General features: G+C 39.6%; 1 protein-coding gene across 1 annotated transcript; it reads left to right on the plus strand.

The window, feature by feature from the left end:
* The first annotated feature begins 267 nt into the window (after positions 1 to 267).
* On the plus strand, positions 268 to 19935 carry Tmem207 (transmembrane protein 207). Its single transcript, XM_038344750.1, has 5 exons — positions 268 to 342; positions 2193 to 2230; positions 8743 to 8787; positions 9589 to 9734; positions 19805 to 19935. Exons 1-5 carry the CDS (start codon positions 268 to 270, stop codon positions 19933 to 19935), a joined length of 435 nt encoding a protein of 144 aa, XP_038200678.1.
* The last annotated feature ends 1170 nt before the right edge of the window (positions 19936 to 21105 follow it).

The raw sequence follows: 21105 nt of genomic DNA on the forward strand, positions 1-21105 counted from the left end.
AGTTATTCAAACAGTCAGCTGGCTTTGCAGGTCAGCATTGAAAAGCCTTGACAAACAGCACCAGGGTTCTGACCTTAAACTCCTTGAGCTCTTAGTACCTGCGAGCATGCCCTGAACATTCTTTCTCTGGATGCCCTTTCTTGGTCACATAGTTCATCATTAATGCATATTGTGGGAGGACACATAGCATAGAGCTGCTAACCCATTTTGAGACGGGTAAATCAGAGCGAACAAGCCACGCTATCTGGGCAGATCATCCTTTTTAGTATGTCAAGATCCAGTCCCTTCCGTGTCGCTTCAAAAATTCCAACAATAGGAAGCCTGTGCTTGCTACCGTTCCAGGTAACCATCAATACTTCTGGGAGCTTTCTAAGGTTCTCTTAGGGTTTGATTTGCTGTGGATTAGTCCTCTGTGTAACTACTGCAAGTAAAAGATTTTCTTTCAGGTTTGACTAGCACCCCATGCTTTATATTTTTTATTGCTCCAAAACTGAAAACCAAAACATTCATGACCTCAGTCTCATTTCTTTGTTACTTAGCTGCAATGGTATGGAAATAAGGGATGCGATGGTATTTGTTATGACTTGGAATGTTTTTAAACTCAGAAGTACTGTCGACACAGAGATGCTATAGCTATATTAATTTAGAAAATGTTTATAAATTTCTTCAACTCACTGGATTCTTCACAGGTTTTCAGTGCTGGCTACTAGAGACAGAACCATTTTAGGTTTTTTTTTTTTTTTTTGTTTTTTTTTTTTTTTTTTTTTTTGTTTTTTTTTTATTTTTTGTGTTTTTTTTTTTTTTGTGGTTACTCTGTGCCAGCATCTCTTTCCAACCAATAATGGCATCCTTGTATCTCTGTTACTTGAATGCAATGCATCTGAAAAATATAAATTTCTCCTTTCACTATTTCATAACAACTTGGCAGCTACTGCCCTGGCCGTTCAGTGGTAATAATGAGATAGCACGCACTCCAGTAAGGGTACAGCAGAATGAGGAGAGTAGGAACGGACTTGAAAGGGAAATGCTGGCTACAATTGTTTTATCTGTTAAACTAAATCCCAAATGGTTGCATCTACTCATAAACAAAGCTTCTTTACAGACAGAATTTGAATGTTCATTTTCCTCTCGGTTAGTATGCAAATCTCTTTGCAGCATTCCAGCAAAAGAGAATGCAACTCATCTTCTGTGCTTATAAATTGTTCATTATCATGCTCTCTGATGGTCAATCCATTGCTCCATCTGGCATAAATACTAGGTGCTGAAAAAGGCACATTGGGGATCAAGCGGGAAACACAAATCCCATACAAAATCCAAAAGACTATCGCTTGAAATATTGTGGCATCTTACTTGTACTTACATTTATATATAGTAGTCTGGGAATGTAAATGCTTTCACTGGCCTCATTAACTCTCACTGCTGTTTGTGAATGATGTGAATGAAAAGTCTTCACATTGTACAAAGGAGTCTCAATATAAAGAGTCAGAGTAACACACAAACAGTCCCCAGAAAGAAACATCTTTCTTGTGATCGTGAGTGTGAAGTGTTGTAGCCTCTAAGGCTCAACACTGAGAACTAAGATAACTTTTGTTAGATTGTTTAAGGTTTGGACCTCCCAAAGGGTATTTTTTGATAAATAAATGTCTTCCTCTTTGATAAAGAGAAAATTTCATTATGTGTGTTTTTCCCAAACAGGAATATCATGTAACCATAAATTGACCTTGGTGATTAAAGGCACCCCTTTCGTATGTATATTTAATTCCCATCAAAGCCAACAGGATTGACTTCTGTTTCCCCTGACTGAGAAAAATCTTTCCTTTGCATGAAAATTATACTCAGATAAATCGTGACCCTCACACCTCTCACTAAAATATAAAAACAGAGATTCAAGGGTCCCAATGGCTCTCTCGGTCAAACAAAATCTACAGAGAAAACAAATACTGCTCAGATCCATCTCTTGGGGATGCAGGGAAATTTCAGTGGATCTGCTCTTACTGAGTTTGAGATGCTACCCAGAGAATTTTTTTCCCAGTTAAAATTCTCTGTGTACCAACATTAAACTATGCTGCAAAGCTTTTAATTAAAAAAAAAAAAGAATGATGTAAAACTCACACTGTCTCCAGGCACTGTTTTCATTAAAGGATTAGACCTATGAAATGTTTGGAGTTTATTGTTCTAAATATGTGTTTCAGCTGGTGCTTTCAGATCTATCATGTGAAGAAAATGAAATGTAAGTAAATAACAAGATATTCCATGTTTTTATTTAACATTTGAAAATTTCAAAGAGTAGGACTCTCTGAATTTGAAAAGCCTCAAAGGATACTCATGTAAAATAAAATCATGATTTCTTTTTTTTTTTAAAAAGGAATGTTACTGCCATTATGATCACTATTTAAATAAAGAACAGAGCTATCTTCAAGTGTGTAGGCTCACGAGTTCTCTTCCCATTAGGTTTTTGTGATTGTTAGGCCACAAAAGAACTGTGACATCCTCCTCCCTTGCCCCTACACTCATAACTATGCCAGTTTCAAGGAACAGTTTCTGAACAATTCATTTTCATATACAACCAATGAACCCACATCCTATCCTGTGTTATGTGTGCATCTCAAAGGGCATCGGATGCAAATTAAGTGAATAATTGATTCATTTCCCTACTTCGTGAGGCTTAATGGTTTTCAGAATTCTGCTCAGGAGATGAGAAGGTGCCATTAATAATGCTGCTGATGATTAATGGGAACTCTAATGCAGTGTGACTGAGTGCAAGTGTCAAGAAAGCACTTGTGCCAAGTGCTGTGTTCTGGGTGCAGCACGCTGCCAGCCAGCTGTTTTCAATTATCATTGCCTTATCCTCTCAAAGCCCTGTCTGTGGGCATTGCCTCTAAAGCAAGAGACCGGGTCAAGCAGGAGTTGTCCTTAGGCCTGGAATCGGTCACTCTTTCAGATCATCCTGTTGCTAGGCTGTGTGTGTTGTTCTTTCAGCATCTGCATGCCCTTCCATGGCTGTTTCTTTACATTAATTTTTGGACCCTACTACTGTGCTCTGTCTTCTGCTGCTTGTGACTGATCAGTTGTTTATAGTGTTTGCTTGACTCTGAATTTCAAGGCTGCCCACACCTTGCCTTCTTGTTTCTGTCTTTGACCCAGAATAATAGACCCCTAGGATTGGGAAGAGCCTTAAACCTTGACTCTACTATCCAATAAATAGGACAAGGGGGGGATGGTACTGGGAAGTCTAAAAGCTTCCTTATTGCTTCTGAGGTTGTCCTCATATGTGGAATAAATGGAGAAGAGGGAGATAATCGTTCTACAGCACAGTTTTAGCTGATGCTTAACTATGAGCTTTCTTTGGTAAGCAATTTTACATCTCAGCGACTGTTATAATTTTACCCTCGTTTATTTTCTGTTGAGTAAAAATCAGGAACTTCTTCAAATAACATTAAAAATAGCAGGAAAGAAAGGTAGAAAAGATAAGGAAGTGGCTGGTATTCCATGGAAATAATATAAAAGAAATAAGTCCATTGAAGAGAGATACAATATCTTGCACAAGGCAGCATTAGTTGGATAAGTCTATAAAAAAGACAGGCTATTTTAGGAAAGAGCAAAAGTTCCACATCCGAACAAGATTTTCTTTTCCCGCTTGCATTTATTGGAGAAACTTTTAATTTAGAACCATTTCTATGATCTGAGACCACTGTTTTAAATGCATTACCTGACTAAAAGAATAGAACTATCCAATGCCAGTTGCTTTGGATAAAGAGTAACACGAGCTCACTAGATTACAGGAGAACTCGATAGGCTTGGTTAGCTCTTGATGTGCTTTAAAATGAAAAACATAAGACAGAAAAGGTGGTCCAGAGTTCATCTGCAAACAGACACACAGAAGGACAAGAAACTACAGAGGGACAATGCTGGAGATGGGGAAGCTTGCTCCGGTGGAAGGTGAGAAGAAAAGGGTTCGGATTTGCAAGACATCATTTCGTAGTGTCTAAACTTTTAGTTCCTAGATTCTCCAAAGCCATTTGAGAGCATTATAAAGCATTTGACTATGAGTTCCCCTTAAATTTGTTTTTAAATACTGGATATTTTTGTGATCAGAGTTGTTCATTTTATAGTGTAGCTGAAATTTTATTATGAACCATACATTGTTCTGATTTATATAAAATCTAAATATTATAATTGGTTTTATATAATAAAACATGATGCAGACCCCTTTCATTTTAATTAGTTATGCTTTTAGTCCATTCCTTTCACTATAAATAACCGATTACACTGTCAAAGAGTACACAGTGATTTACAAAATATGAATATGTTATATATACATGCATGTATAAAAATGACTTTATAAATTAATTACATAAATTTCCTAATGAGGTGACAGCAATTTGCTTGGTTCAGTGGATTAAATATTATTCAATAGTAGGAAAAGGTCAAGGCGTGTTGGTGCATGCCTATAATCCCAGAACTCTGAGTGGGGGCTGAGGCATCTCAAGTAAGGAATAGCTTGGGCTACAAAATCCATACAAGACCTGGGGTATGTGGTGAGAACGGTCATAGAAATTAAAGATATAGCTAAATAATGTAGGAGAGAAAATAAGGGGCAAAATTTCTACCCATAACTGAGAGTTCGGTGCCCAGTATTTTGACTGCAAAGACATATTTATATCCAACCTTTAATTCGATTTCTCACATGCTTGGTGAAATACCTGAAGGATAAGCAGTCTGTAATTTTTATAGAGATGGTGCAACTTACAGTCAAGCTCTAGATGGTACGTACACCTCACCCACTTCAAATTATTATACTTGACCTGCATATTGGCTCATGGTGAGAAATTAGTTTTCAAAAGAAAAAGGAACCCATGCAATTTGTTATTTCACTTATTCAAGGAACATTATGAAGACACGGTTCCTCTTCCTAGCAGAATTTCCTTCTGGTTTCTACAAGGAGTAGCTGTACAACCGATGAGCAGCTCTTCACTCTCCATGACTTTCTTTTTCTCCTTCCCTTAACTGTAGGGAAGCTTAGAGCAGGGTCAGAGGTCAGCCCTGCTGTTTCACATGACATTTGCTGCTTCAGTCAGCTGACCGGTGTCACTCTTGGCCTATTTCCTGTTCAGGTACTCTCCCTGAACTTGCTGCTCGATTCTTTTCTGGCATTCCTTTAAAGCGTTTGGGGAAAAGATCCCGGATGTAGACTCCATTTGGAAATAAGAGGCCCGAGGTTCCTACTTGCATTATCACAGAACAGGCCCCCATTTCCAGCTCATTCCTATTTATGCTCTCGCATCCCCCAAACAGCGATGCTACACAAGTCATTTCACCTAGGACTGAGCTTCCTCAATTTTACAGGAGGAACAGAGAAACGTGCTCCTTCCTTGGGTCACTGGGGATTTGAAAGTAGAAAATTTCACAGGCAGCGAGGCACCCGGTGCATAACAGTTTCTGCTGTAGGAAACCCTGGATGATAACAGCAGAGGAGCGACTCACCGGCTCTCTGAGCTTTGTGAAGTTACCCCATTAATGAATTTGCAACCCCAGTCCCTAGACATACAAAGAAGAACATAAGGACCAGTCTAGCCGTCTGTGTATGTAGGAACAGCTCCACAACATCCAAATAAAGACGAGCCTATATGGTCTGCCTCACATAGCATTTCCTTTGACATCTGTTTGTGGAGAATTCTAGTCCCTGCGAGTGTTTCCTTAAATCTGTCAGTAACTCATACTTTTTCCCCCACATATTTTTTCTTGAAAACTTTTAGTTAAATGTCTTATTTAATATTCAGCTGGATGTGGTGGCACAAGCCCTTAATCCCAGGATTTGGGAGGTAGAGGTAGGCTGGTCTCTGTGAGTTCTATGTAGGCCAGCCTGATCTACAAAGCAACGTCTAAAACAGCTGGGATCGTTACACAAAGAAATCCTGTCATAAAAAAAAATCAATAAGGAAGTATTCATGCATGCATATAATGTATTTGAATACAATCTACACTTCCAGTTCCTCTACCTTTCCCTCCCAACTTTTTGCATTTCTCCCTTTCACTCTCCGGGTTTTTCACATCCACTCAGTCCACTTAATTCTGCCAATTTGTGCATGGCTGTGGGACTTTATTTCCTGGAGAATGAGCAGCCTCTCAGGGCCTGCAAGCCTGAAGAAAGGTGACTCTCCCTCTCTCAGTAGCTAACAACTGTCAATAACTCCTAACGTGGGGGTGGTCCTTAATGAGCCCATCTTCATCCATGCTGGGAATTTGTCTGACTTAATATTTTGCAGGTTTTGTACATGCATCCCCAGCCATCGTGAGCTCATGTGTCTAATTTCCACATTCATCAAGTAATGTATCATTGCCAACATTCACTGCCTCTGGCTCTTAGACTCTGTCTGTCTCCCCACTTCCATGGTGACCCCTTAGCCATCGGGACCCCAGTGTATTTATTTAGATCTTTGCACTTCAAAGTCTCTTTCTTTGCTAATGGACTAGTGGTTCGTTTCCATCGAACATCAGTTCCCTAGGCTGACGATTCTTCAAGGATAACTTTATTTTGAGGGATGCAAATTGTTCCTACTTTGAAAATATTATATTTAAAATCTAAGCAATTATAATACTGTTCAAGTTCATGTAAGAGCTCAAAAGATGCTTTTGAAAAACACAATTTGGGAAAGGGCTGGAATCCAAGAAGGAAGAATGTCCCCACATCTTCTAGCTGAGACTTACTCCTGAATAGATCTGTAGGCGTCTTCCTGAATTCTCCAAGTCCAGGAACTGATGTCTGTCCTCATTCTGGATATCATGTATGCATGTATAAAATGAGAAGAACGAAATAAATGTTCCCTCAATGCTGGACATTGTGAAAATATACCATTTCATTTCTATACTGAGGTTTCCTGACCAATTGTGTATCAGAACCTCCACCAGGGGGTGCAAAGGGCACAGAAGGAGAAAATGAAATAAAGTTAGGTCCGTGTTGACAAATCCATACGTGTTACATGGCTCAAAAGTTGCACTTAACAAGGAGGTACTCGGTATTTATAATTGACTTTAAGTCACGTGGACAATCTTAAATGGAAAAGGATAGGGGTGGAGATTTCTATTTAAAGAAAGATGAAATACTCCATATTCCTAGCCAGGAGTTCAGAGATTTCTAAAACAAAAGTTACTGTTTTGTTTTGGGGTTAGGACAGCATAGCTTAAGTATCATACTGTCTTTAAATTTTTGCAATTAGTACTTCAGAATTTTATGACTACAAAAGATAGATAAATTGTAAAAATATTACACGATCCCAAAAAATATAGTTTATATGTGATAATTTATGTCTGTCAGACCAGCAGGTCCCTTATTGGTGGAATGGCTCCTGCTTTCCATGGATGGTCGGACATTAATGTTTACAGTTAGTCTCTGTGCTCACGGTGATGCATTCACGGCACAAGCACTAGCACCTGAGCTCAATCCACACATCTGCTAATGATGAGATCATGGCCCCTTGCTATGATGTGCTGCTTGCTAGCTCATGGTTTTTAAAACCAGGCTGTCCTGGAATGCACTCTGTAGACCAGACTGACCACAAAGTCACAACTCACAAAGATTTGCCTGTCCATGCCTCCCTGATGCTGGGATTAAAAGTATGTACCACCACCAGATTTTTAGGGTCCTCTTTTTTTCCCCTTGGTTTTTTAGAGGTAGAGTTTCTCAGTGTCACCTTGACTGTACTGGAACTCACTCTTTAGACCAGGCTGACCTCTAACTCACAGAGATCCACCTGCCTCTGCCTCCTGAGTATGCGGTGGGGTTAAAGACATATCCTCCCACTGCCCGAGCACTTAGGATCCTTTTTTAAAGTTACATTTGAATGTCCATTTCCCTCTTAGCCACTTGTGATTATGAACTTTTCTAGCCACTGCAGGTATCCAAGACAAACCCCAAATCCAAAGTTCTAAAAATAAAAATTAAGTCAAATTCTGCCTTAGTGAAATATTTTGTCTTCTAAGTACCATGATTTCACATCAGATGTGTCATACATGACTTCTGGCCAGCAAATGGAACACCTGGTGCCCTGTCTCCCAGAGGTGGCTGGGAGCCATAGACGATAAATATTTCAAAGTGTAAAGCTCTCAGAGTCACTTTAAAGTTGCCTGAAGATAACAAAATGACTGCATCTCAGATGCTGGCCCAGGCCCTGGGTCCCAGTAGTTCCCATTGTGCATCCTGAAGACACCATGATAGCATCAGTGTATTGATGTCTGAAAGAAATCCCTATCCCTCTGTGTTCAGTGTACCATATTTCCCAGTGTAGTGGGCCACTAGGAATTGAAAGACACATGCACGTGCACACTGTAGAAGTTTATAACACAGACTATAACTTCTCTTTAGAGAAGTTGAATTATAAAGGGCTCTACTCTGGATATCTGTAAAAAGAAAGCATAATAAGAATGATGGAATGATTATCTGCCTAATGCCTCTGACATTTTGACCTTAAAATGCTCTTCACTAATTTCTCCATGCCTTAGAATCAAAACTATAGCAACAAAGCATTGTCTTTGCATATCTAGTGGTTCCAAATTAACCTGCCTTCTCAGTGGCTTGAATGAAGTGGGCATAGGGTAGATACTCTTTTAGTATATTGGGAACAGATCTGTAGGAGAGTGAGCAGGTGAGTATTATGGGAAAATAGATGTGTTTAGTTTAAAGCACCAAAGAATCATCTCTAGTTTTCTAGAATTAGACACTTACTGCTTTTCCTTTATTACTAGGTGTGCAAATTATGCTGACCAGCATTCTGATGGCTGGTATATCTGGTAAGGATTTCTTTAGATTGTTTTATAAAAACATGTGGTTGCCCGTGTACACTTGTTCTCCTAGATAATTTGAAACAGCATGTGCAATCACCAGCTGAAGGAAAATTTAGGGGAGTGTGAATCAACAGTCTTGCCATATCAATATCAGGACAATATTCACTAAATGCCTCCTATGATAAAGAATCTATTGTTTTCAAGACTCTAAATTTATTCTATAGCTAGAGTTTGTTACTGATAAAGTAACTGCTCCCTCTTGAAATCTTCCTAAATTATTCTTCCACTTCTGGTTGTCAATACCCATCCAACATACTCAGATGTGTCTTTAATGAGATATTCCTCCAGAAAATTTAAAGTAGTTCTAATTCCCTAAATCACAACTTTTCTATCTTCCAAACCTAACATCAACCAATGCTGTTAATAAAATTTTCAGTTCCTCCAAGGCAGAGACACTGTCTTGTCTATCTTGAATCCTTAACCCCAATACTTCAAATATTTAAATGGTGAATAAGAAGAAGGAAAAGAGGGAAAAAGAAGGAAGGGGGAAAGGAAAGGGTGACTTCACTTTTTAGGTTAGCCCTTAGTTTTCAAAGAAAAAAAATGTTTGTCACCAGTTATTAGCACCAGCTCTTTCTGCAGACCTCCAGATCTATTGGCAATGTAGAAAGAAAGGCAATCGCTCCTGTAGTTTGGAATTCCAGTTTGCTTGCACTTGAGCATAGCTGAGTCCCTGTATGTTCCCCAGGCACTTACAGAAATGTACACTCCTACATGCTCCACCTCACTTCTCTGTTTTGGTGCCAGGTTCCTACTGATGATACTCTTGGTGGTTCTCCTCTGTGGAGTAGTGCTTCTCTGTCTCCGGTCCTGGCTGAAAAGGTGCAGAATAGATGATCCTCCCAGACGCACCGTGGCTGTTTTTGCTGTTGGAGACTTGGATCTCATGTATGGTGAGTTGTCTGCATACTTCTGGATTCCTCTATGGGTCCTTGAAAAACTATCACTGCAAAGCAGATCTATACACTTGAAAAATACATCCCTATTGGGAGACTCAAAGGCATGTATGGAAGAGAGACCATACAAGAGGAAAAAAGACAGCAGGAAGGAAATGGTGCCTGATAGAGAATGACAACGGAGCCTCAGCAGTTTGTTCAGTCAACAGATGGGAAGAAACCTGTGGAGATGGACAGGTCAAGAGAGTGGTAGGGCTTACAGTCCAGACGAGCAGCTCTTGGCCTTGATGTCGCGCTACCCGAGGCCATAGTTAAAATCTTAATCATTAAGCCTTTGCCAACTCATTTAACTCATCTGAAGTAACACAGAACCATATTTTCTGAAGTATCAGTTGTCAATATAGAGTCTAAAATCATTAAGATTGGGCACAAGAAAGTAAGCTGTGATGTACTTTCTCTGCAGAAACCCCAACGACTCCTGGTACTGCCAGGACCTGTCCCTATCTGTCCCAAATCGTGCCCTGGCCATCACTTTCCAGTTTTCATTCAGGGTGAAAAGAAGACAGAAAAAAAGAGTTATTTGTAGCAGTCAGTCTTTTCAGTAAGCAGAGTGAAAACCACTTATCGCTTGACTGTTTCCGAGTGGCTACAATTGATAATCATTTCTTAACCCTTAAGCACTGTCCTTTCTTTCAGAGATGGTTGAGATTTTCCCTCCCAGATTTTACTTTCTCACACAGTTACCCAGAGAGTTCTTGATAAAAATTAACTTGACTAACTTTCAGAAACTTGGGCCAGTGTGGAATTATCAATATATAAAACACAAGAGCAAACGACTATGTTGAAGGGGTTAAAAAAAAAAAAGCTAAGAAGGTTTAACTTGAATATGTAATGTTCTTGAGATGTAGTGAGTCTTAAGCTTCCTTGGAGAGTTCAGACACAAAAGGGGACATTTATATTGCCACCTGCCAATGCTCAGGGACCACTGAGGAACAGAGAGCCAAAAGATCTTAAGAAGCAGAGGCCTGTGAAGACTGGAGCAGAACAGTGTCTTCTGGGTGTGAGAGGACCACTACTCTCATGAGTTCACAAAAACCTGCACAACACAAGTCAGACAACGTTCCAGCCTGGAGAAAGGGGTGTACGGGATACCATTTCTTCCTGAGGAGCTATTGACAATTACCAGATTCTGTGGGGTAGCAGAGTAGGCCAATCATGCTCCAGTAGATGGTCTCTTCCCACAAGCAGCACAAATGGTACTCGGTGGGTGATTAAAAACAAAAATGAGGGCAACAAGTTGGAAATAGGAAGAGAGGAAGATGTGGATCTGGAAGTTGATGGGGAGCTGGAGGTGCGGCTGGGAGTGGATGGGGAGGTAGTGGTGGACCTGGGAATAGATAGGGAGGTGGGGTGGCTCTGAGGGGTGTGTTAGGAGGGAGTGGTGGCTCTGGGAGTAGGTGTGGAGGTGAGGGTGGATCTGGGAGTAGGTGGAGAGGTGAGGGTGGCTCTGGGAGTAGGTGGGGAGGTGGGGTGGATCTCATGGATCTGGGAGTAGGTGGAGAGGTGAGGGTGGATCTGGAAGTAAGTGGGGAGGTAGTGGTGGATCTGGGAATAGATAGGGAGGTGGGGTGAATCTGGGAGTGTGTTAGGAGGGAGTGGTGGATCTGGGAGTAGGTGGAGAGGTGAGGGTGGATCTGGGAGGAGTTTCCAGGAAAAGTTGGAGCAATTATGATCACGTACACATGAATGAAGTTCTCAAAGACTTAACTAAAATATATTAAAAAGAAAAATATTTAGTGATTATTTTTGTCTATATGCTTCCCAGCATGAAGTCATTACTTAACAAGGATAAGACGCTATCAATTTGAGAAATTGTTGTTTGGGAAAGGATAATTAAATTCTACAATAAAAATAAATAGCTCTTTCTCCTAAAATAAAAATTGCTTTTCATGTAGCATCAAGGGAATTAGGGTCACTAACCTAACAAAACATTTGTCAAAGGGATATGCATGGAAATATTGATCTTCTTTTCTTTATTTAAATAGAGTTAGTTAATAAATGTAATTTTTTCTGCTGAGAAAACTTGTATTAAAAAAAAAAACCATACAGCCTTATTTCCTTGTCTCTTCCCTCTTCCCGAGGACAACTATTCCATCAGGCTACCTTAAATCTTAAGAAAAGTCTCCTGAATTTTAAATAATGTCCTTCATGATGATTTGGTTACAGTTTTTAAAGATTGCTGTTGCAACCACGGTTTGTGTTGTTTTTCTATTTGTTGCATGGTGGTTTTCATAAGTGACATTGAACTTGCCTGTACAGTCTCAGAGTGGGACAATAAAACATTAAATCCAGCACATTACCTCAGTAATCTGCATAGATGTCCCTAAGACCCGAGCCTTAGAATTATGAGCTCTGTATTAGGCTGGAGTCATTATAAACATAAATAAATAAATGCCAGAAATAAATCATCTTCTAAAGAGGCCAATCTGCATTTCAGATCTACCAAGTCCTAAGCAATAATTTGAGACTTTTTCGACCTTATCTCTATTTCATAAATGTCAGCTTCAAAGAGTACTCATCAGTTCTCTTAGAGGAGATCTGCTCCTCTCCCTCTTCCTTGCTCTCTCTCTCCCCCTTCTCCCTTTCTCTCTCCCCCCTCTCTCTTAGTTCATATATTAATAATCTTTTGCTATGAAATGGTGGTAGGTAGCTATACAAATTAGTGTGAGTGCTCATAACCTAGCCAGCTCATCCCATCATACAGTTAACAATCAAAGATTTAAAGGCCTATCTTGGATGGCAGGAATTGTATTCTAGGATCTTAATTCCTGACATGGCCCATCATTTTTCCCAAGCCTGTTGGTAAAGCTTCTGGTTCTTACTTTAAAAGAAATCTTAAACTCTCCTACAATGTCTCTTCTTGCATCGTGGAAAGCTCTTCCCATCTGCATTTCTCTTGGTAACTCAGAATGGGAAGGCAGCCCTCCCTCTTCTGCCCCTCTCCCATCCTGTCTGAGGGTGCTCCCTTTCCAGAGATGGCAGTCTTTGGTGTAAATGTTGACCCAGAGGCCTGTCTTTTAGTATTCGTAGTTCTCTTTTCAGGAACAAAATATAGGAAAACAATTTAGATAGTGGCATTCCCTGTCATCCTAAGGAGTGCCACTAGCCATTTCAGGAGGTAGATTCCAGGGAATTAATATTTTGGAACAGTTAGCAGCCTGGACCCACACTGTATTTACATACCGATGAGACTTTCATGATGTTTTTACACTCTGAACATATCTGTTTCATTTCTAAGTACATATACTCTCCCAGAAATTAGAGCTCTCTGAGATCCTGTAAATCCTGTAAGGATCAAGACAACCATATCTACCTCCACAGCTCCCACAAAGCATGTGCTCATAGCCTCAGTCTGAGCCTGAGCCTGAGCCTGAGCCTGACCCTAAAGCGCAACCACTGAGCAATTCATGGGTCTACTTCAAGGTTATCGGAGTGCATTTTTGAGTTTTCCTAACATTCCCTATTAAGAAAAGGGAATAAATGAATAGAAATCATAGGACTGGCACTGATGAACAACTAGAATATAAAGTAGGGCTCTTAACTCTTTGCCATCTCTGACACACAGAGGAAGCCTCTGCTAGACACAAGATGTGGGAAGTAAACCACTGGAAACATCTTAATGGACATAGTACATTTGCTATATTAACCTTCAGTTCCTCCTAGACATTTGTCTTATTTCTTTAAAGTTATTTCACTTTAATATCACTATTTATTGCATATATTAATTGAAATTGCTCACTCATTCTGACCTAAGGGTCAGAGGTTTGATACTCAGGATCTCACAAACATTGCCCTCAAAAATGAAAAGCCAAGAGGAAAATTTTAACTGATTCTTAAAGGCTAAAATTGGCTGAACTTTACTATTACAAAATACATAAAATAGGCAATTTTACATACATGCATTTCCTGCCAATATTACATCATTCAGGGTTGCTGGCGGTTTCTGTCTTGCCTGGTCCTACAATCATTCAGTCCCAAAGAAACAAAATGAAGTCTACATTAATTATAAACTGACTAGCCTATTAGCTCAGGCTTCTTTTTAACTCTTACATCCTACATTAACCCATAATTTTTGTCTGTTTCAGCCATGTGGCTTGGTACCTTTTATCAGCAAGGCAGTCTCAACTTGTTTCCTGCATTTGGATGACAACTGGAAACTGACCCTTTCCTCTTCTCAGAATTCTCCTGTTCTCATTGCCCTGCCTCTACTCCCTGCCTGGTTGCCCCGTCTGTAGGTCCTGCCTAGCTATTGGCCAATCAGCATTTTATTAAAACAATACAACTGACAGGGTACACAATCATTGTCCCACAACACTACCCCTTTTTTTTTATTTCAAAACAAGAACTCTGAATCAAATCTCCTTTGTTTAACTTTTTTCCTGACCATTATCCGTAATAACTTGTAACCAACATTCTAAACAAAAGCAAATACCCATAATACATTCTTGGGGGAATGTGGGCATGGTTTTCTAGGCTACTCCCTGCTGACTGGGGGCACTGATAATCTTATGGGGACCTAAAGAAAATTTAGGATTATAGTCAAGTACTGACTGGAATATTCTGTGAGCCTGGATCATCTCAGCCAGCAGTCTTGAGGCTGTTCTGAATTATAGAACTCAGAGGAAACTCCAACAGAGGTCCTCTGAAACACTGGATCATCTAGACCATCCATTCCTATCAGAGATTTTTCAGGGATCTTCCTTGATCAAACCTGATTTTTCTTAACCCAGAATAAATCCACAGCCCCTCATTTCCTGTGGAAACAAAAGCAAAACCTCTTCTCCAAAGTAATATAGCTTTTGACTTAAATTTTGAAGTCAAGCCTTTTTCAAAATACATATATTGGATTAATCCAACAGCATTTATGATCAAATGTCTTTTAGCAGCTTTTACTCCTCCCTCAGCCATCAAACAATTTAAAGACAACACAATAACATACAGCATCCATATTCTCTGTGTATTTTCCACCTTTACATGACTTTATTTTAAACTCTATTTCTTTTATTTTTATTTTTAATTTTTGTTTTTTTCAGACAGAATTTCTCTATGTATCTTTGGCTGTCCTTGAACTCACTCTGTAGACCAGGCTTTTCTTGAACTCACAGAGATCCACCTGCCTCTGCCTCCCAAGTGTTGGGATTAGTGTGTGCCACCACACTCAACTACTCTTCCTTTCTTTTTCTTTCTTCTTTTTTATTAAAGCACTTTATCCCCTTTCCTTTATCTTCAAAGCCTACATGATTTTTAAGCACACTGTAAACCATTTAGAGGGGTTTTTCCATCTGAATCCATCTTTACTGTATATCTCTCTTTTTCTGACCACATGAATCTTTAATTTGCTAAGCCATATGGGTAGGATTAAGCTATGGCTTTGATGGCTAGATCTATCCCATTTTTTAGCTTTCTGAGAATCTAGCTTCAAAGTGGTGGTAGTGAAGGGAGCCATATTTATTGCCACAACTCTGTGGAGTTTCAGGGTCCTGCCACCACCCAGAAGCATGCTGTCAGCTATTCATGAACACCATTTAAGTGTTTTTGGCAGGGCCTTTTAAAAAGGCTGCAAGGTTATTGCAGCTAAAGCTGAGTCAGGAAGCCTCTCTTAAATGAGACGTGCTTGCCTCTAGCAAATGGAGCCCACCTGACAAAATACTGCTACCAAGAGGCCATGCTGAACTCTGTTCTTTTTTGTCTAGAATTACTTCCCAAGCTCTCTCAGATTTTATGTGGATGTGGTTGTCCATGTCGGCACCATGTGTTGACAGTAGTTTCTACCTCTGCCTCGACTTCCTGCCTGGTTACCCCGCCTATACTTCTTGCCTGGCTACTGGCCAATCAGCATATTTTATTAAAACAATACAAATGACAGGGTACAAGACCCACAGGTTGCCAATTTCTTTGATTAGAAATACTAAAGAGAAAAGACGTAGGCACAGGGGTCTGCCTCTGTCTCTGTATATATAAAGTGTACTAAAGGAAGGTGCTGTCAGCACAGACCATAGTGATGTCTGATGAGCTATCAACTCTGAGAAAGGTCTCTCACCTGGGACCTCGGTGAAACATTGCAGACCACAGGAACATCTCCTGGTCCAATGATGACATCTTTTTGCAATAAATAAATCTGCGTAAGTTTTAACTCACAACAGGCAAAGGCTCTCTCTCCATCAGTTATTATTCTATTCCATTATGTAAAGGAAGGACATTAAAACAGTGAGATAAATAATGCAGTGATTTCAAAATAGAGAAACAGAAAAATAAATACAAGAATCTTAGTTTGTTAGATTAATTGTGCTTTAGTTTGTCTTTGAAAAGTAATGCCAAGGTTTTTTTTTTACAAATGTATTAATAAAAATAATTCACCAAATCTAAGGGTAAAGTGTGATTTCATGGAAAGTAAGGCAATAAATCTAAATGGCTGAATAGAAGCCCATTTTAACAAAGAAGTCAGCATTTGGTGATATGAAGGGCGATAGATTGGAGGTTTGGGACGGAGTGGCAGACAGGTAAGGTATATAAGTGAGCTGGCATTCATTAGAAGACAGCATACGAGACAGCTCCTCCTTTGTTTGAGCTCACTTTCATGAACAATACCAGTCAACTGTGATGCCTACAGCCATCCTCCTGCCCTCACTCCATGGGTGGGGTCACACTTGTCAATGATAAGGACCTCTGACTCTCCACCTCTGGGAATGCTCAGTCTATCCTAGCCTCTCAGGGCTGATGGCCCAGGTAAACTGCCTTCCAGCTGGCAATCTCTCTAACCCCATCGTTTTTGCAGTTTCATGCGTGATTGTTTTTCTTTTTCCTATTTCAGAAAAAAAAAAAAAAGATCTGGTTTTTCGGTCATGATTAGATGTGAGTGCTCCTAGCTGGGAAGAGAAAGGACTGGAGGGACCCAGACTAGAAGCAGGCCTTGGCATATACAAGTCTTTCCCCTATAAGTGACTCAGGATTCTTTTATTACAGGATCTGTTAGAGATTTTCTCTGTAGAGTTTATATTCCACATGTAAATGCCTTATGGGGTATCAGGAAGGGAAGAAGATGGGCTTTATTCACACAGCTTGTGAAAGGACCTGCGAACGGCAGATAAGTCAGTGTTTCCCCTTTGTATATACCTCATCTCTCACTTATTCCTCCCAACAGCTCTCTAAAACTTTGCTATTGTTTTCACTATTCTGAAGATGCAGAAATAAAGGCATTTACAGATGAATCCACACGCTTGGTATATGATAGAACGATGCCTCCCATTCAGGCTGTTTAGCTGTTCCTCTATGTGAGGAGGGAGAGAGAAAACGGGAGTATGACCAAGCATGGTGATTCACATCTGAAATCCCAGTACTCAGGAGACTTAAGCAAAACTGCAAGTTCCAGAGCAGCCTGGACTACATAGTAAGTTCAAAGCCTGCAGGAGGGAACTTCTGCAGTGAGACATCTTCCTTCCCCACTTCGCAATGAGGGGTAAGCAATGAAAGATGTAGAAAAAGTGTATTAATGTAAGTGAAATCTGTTGGAATTGTTATCAGTGATGTAAGAAATCTGGACTCTAATTATAATAACTCAATGATAAATGTGTGGGTTTTACAAAGCTGAAAAATAAGTGCATTCTTCAGACAGTTTACTGGCAAAGCCATAGAGTTTTCTTAATGCTTTTAAACAGAGTTAACTTGTTATCAGGTAAAGATAACAAAAGAGTGGCAAAATGCCTTGGCTGGGTAAAGGCACTTGCTGCCTCATCTGATGACTTGAGTTCAGTCCCGAGAGCCACATGGTGGGAGGGGGGAACTGGCCTCCGCAAGTTGTCCACTGGCCTCTGTACATGCCCTATAAATAAATAATCAAGCAAACAAACAAACAATAAATCCCCTGTTCCACCCAGTCTAAGCCACATGAAATTATATACAAGCATACTCTGGGAACAAAAAAGATAGCAGTAGGTATTCTTTCAGTTTTCAAGTTTTCTAAGATTTAATTAAGGTTTAATTAATTTACTGATAAAACACCAATGGCTTTCCTAACAGCCATAAAAGTAACAGGCAAATTTGTAGTAAAGAGATACTATTTCCCCATCACAGAGATCTGTTGTCAGGATCGGATCACCAGGATCACAATATTGATGTCAGCAGGAGAAATCAATTAAACCTAGCCCCAAAATGAATGTGTCAAGCCACTGGCCAAACGTTCCCAGGCATCAGGCTAAGTTACTGCCGACTTCGAGCTGACTACATTAGCAACAGTCTACCAGGAAAATGGCTACCGTTCATTGCATACTTCTAAATGGAGGTATGTTCCATTAAATTACTGAGATAAGGGGATAACAGCTGCAACTCTGTTTGATGGAGAAGCCCAGCTTAGCTGACCTCAGTCCAAGCTTATGCAGTTCAAAAGGTTTTACCTTGCTACACTTTTATGTAGTGATTTTTGCCATATCTAATAATGATAAAGATGATTTAAATCATTAAATAACCATTAAAGTGGAATTGATAAGAAAATAACGTTACATATTTAAATTGCTACATGTTCCTAACACGACACAGAATTTGGTGCTATGTATGCCTGGCTCATTTTGAACATTATACATGCATTTGGTTTTCCTGTGATTTCTTTCTTCGGTGCTGGGTATTCAACCTAGGTCTTTCTTGCACATGCCAATCAAACTCCACCCCATCTCCAGACAGTTAATGTTGTTTTTACTGAGATAAACACCATCATTATCCTTTTGCTGAAGAAGAGAAAAGTGAGCTAAATAAATATATAGCATAGGGGTAGGTTATTCAATTAAAAGTCATACTAAGAAAAATCCTGGAGCAAGAAGTAAATTTAAATATATTCAACACACTTCTGTCTTTCTCATTTAATAATAATAATAATAACTGAGAACCAACAAGATATGAAATAAGGCAAATACACAAGTGTGGAAAATGATGCTAAGTTATCATAATACACATAAAGTAACCATTTGATAATGTGAAGACTGGTTCCAGCAGGGAGCTAATGTCTAGTACTCTGAACCCAGTGGTAAACTATGTATAGTATATTCTTTGCAAGCTTCTGGATGCTAACAACTCTGAATCCTTTCAGGCAGGTTCCTGAACCTCTTCAGCTGGAGGACAGAGAGAAACAATTTTATTTTTGTAACCCCTACAGTTTCTAGACAGACTAATGACCCCATCATTATAATTCAAAAGCAGACATAATCAATATGCAAATATGTGGAATGTTGTGTTTTAGTTTATGTTTGTAGATAAAAATGTCAAAGCAATTCAGAGTTAGATAAATATCCAGGATAGAAAGAATAAGTATGCAAAAAGAGAAGGTTATAAAATATTACTATTGATTTTTCCAGTGACTCAAAAAATAGTCCTTCAAGGAAATACTGATTTCTGAAAGAGCTACTGTTAAAAATTCAAGGTCTTGCAAGGTTACCACATTATAAAAGCAAATGCTTGTTTAATGGCTGTGCTGTACATAATCTGGACATAAGGACATCGACTTGAAAGTTCTTTAATTTGGGATGTTTTGTCTTTATTCTGCATGCATTTTAAGTGCAAGATTGCCACCACTTACCTCAACACGCTTACTCCTTTTTACAAGGAAATACTGCACTATTTGTATTTGTCATATATTGAGGACCTGAATATGACACAGTGGAGTTTAGTAATAGTCTAATGTTCCTAGTGAGACTTGGGGTTCCTATTAGCCCATCAGCTTTAGCAAAAACAGCAAGACTACTTAGAGGAATCGGCTTTGTGGTCCCCAACAGAATGTTTCTTTCTGGTTTCAGTTGCTGCACTGTCAATGTTTCCTGGTGCATTGGTCCTGATGGTGTCATGAGATCATCCTCATAGTGTGACTCGGCTATCAGTGTATTAAGAAAGTTGGCTATAATGTTTTTGTCACAGGCACAAATAAATTTCTGTTGCTCCAGTCATGCAAGAAAGGCCAGATTCATCTGTGACTGCCTGTATACTCCCCTGAATGGTAACTCATACCCCCTCTTTTCTTTTTCCAGAGACAGACATGACTGGAAGTCCAACATCTGGAATCGGCCTTCCCACTCCAAACACTGAACTGGGTCCTGCTCCATGTTTTAGTGCCTTAGGTCCTCCACCTCCATATGAAGAGACTCTTAAAACAAGCTGATTGTACCCAGATTTGGCAGTGGAATGTATTAGAACTATTTCTAAATAGAGACGACCAATGTGAGACAAATTGTTTGACTTAGCGGAAATTCTTAGAGACCCAAACCTTGGAGACCTGAGAGTCTGAGCAAGTACAAGCAGACAAAAGAGCCGATGGAAGGGGGAAATGGTCATAGTGATGCTTGCTAGTGGATTAGTGAACTCTGTAGCACAGCTTGATTCCACGTTTAGACTAGACAGCACTCACATTAGAGTTTGTAATGTGAGGAGGCAGAAATGGGAGCTCGGAACCATTTGCATTAATTTTGCCTCCCACTGCCTTCCACAGCCTATTAAATGATGCCCCCACATCTCCATCTTCAGCCAGCCTCTGACAGCGAGTCATTAAAAATGAATAAACAGTTTAGCAATGGTGCTTGAGCCTAAGCAGGTGAGCATTTGAGTTAAAGTTAAAACGAGAGAAAGGGAAGAACATCCCAACTCTGAAATTGACAGAGGAAAACGAATGGAAAGGAAAAAGAAAGATGACTAGTCTCAATAAAAGAAGTTTTATTTCCCAGCTAGAGAAGAGAGAACGTGTACCTAGAAGCAGAAAATTGCCTAAGATGTGAACTGGCTGAAACAACGATTCTGAGAGAAAAAGGGAGGGCTCTCACTGTCCTTGGGGAATGTGAACTCCACAGCCCGGTCTCTTCCAGGACCCTCAGGATTTGCATTTATTGCAGCAAAATAGGAAGAAACTTTGTTTTAGATTTTATTTTTTGCTCGAAGACTCCAACAGGAGAAGTAGCACCTTGAGATTTCCAAGTATCATTTGGCAAGGACTGAGGCAGGGCAAAATAAATAAATAAATAAATAATAATAATAATAATAATAATAATAATAATTATCTCTGTTAGATTCCACACTAGCTGAATACAGATAGTGATCTTGTTTCATAAAATAATTGACATATCTACTTGATTGCCAATTCAACTTGACTAAACCTAACTCCAATCTTTTCTCAAAACTGCTTTAGGAAAGAGTTTCCAACCTTCCTATAGCTCAGTCAAGGACTTGTACCTTCTGCTTGTATTACTTCATTCAACTGTTTTGTCTGAAAATCTTGTTGATCATAGCTTCAGAATTTCCAGACTCTAAATAAAAGTTTCCCACTTAGCACCGTATGAAC

The sequence above is a fragment of the Arvicola amphibius genome, chromosome 10 (genome assembly GCF_903992535.2).
Source record: "Arvicola amphibius chromosome 10, mArvAmp1.2, whole genome shotgun sequence".
NCBI lineage: Eukaryota > Metazoa > Chordata > Mammalia > Rodentia > Cricetidae > Arvicola > Arvicola amphibius.

Excerpts from the sequence above, each read along its gene's own strand:
- Tmem207 (XM_038344750.1), top strand. The coding sequence starts at position 268 with ATGTCAAGATCCAGTCCCTTCCGTGTCGCTTCAAAAATTCCAACAATA. Across the intron at positions 343-2,192 it reads TGTGCTTGCTACCGTTCCAG|CTGGTGCTTTCAGATCTATC; the intron begins GTAACCATCAAT and ends TATGTGTTTCAG. Across the intron at positions 8,788-9,588 it reads TCTGATGGCTGGTATATCTG|GTTCCTACTGATGATACTCT; the intron begins GTAAGGATTTCT and ends TTTTGGTGCCAG.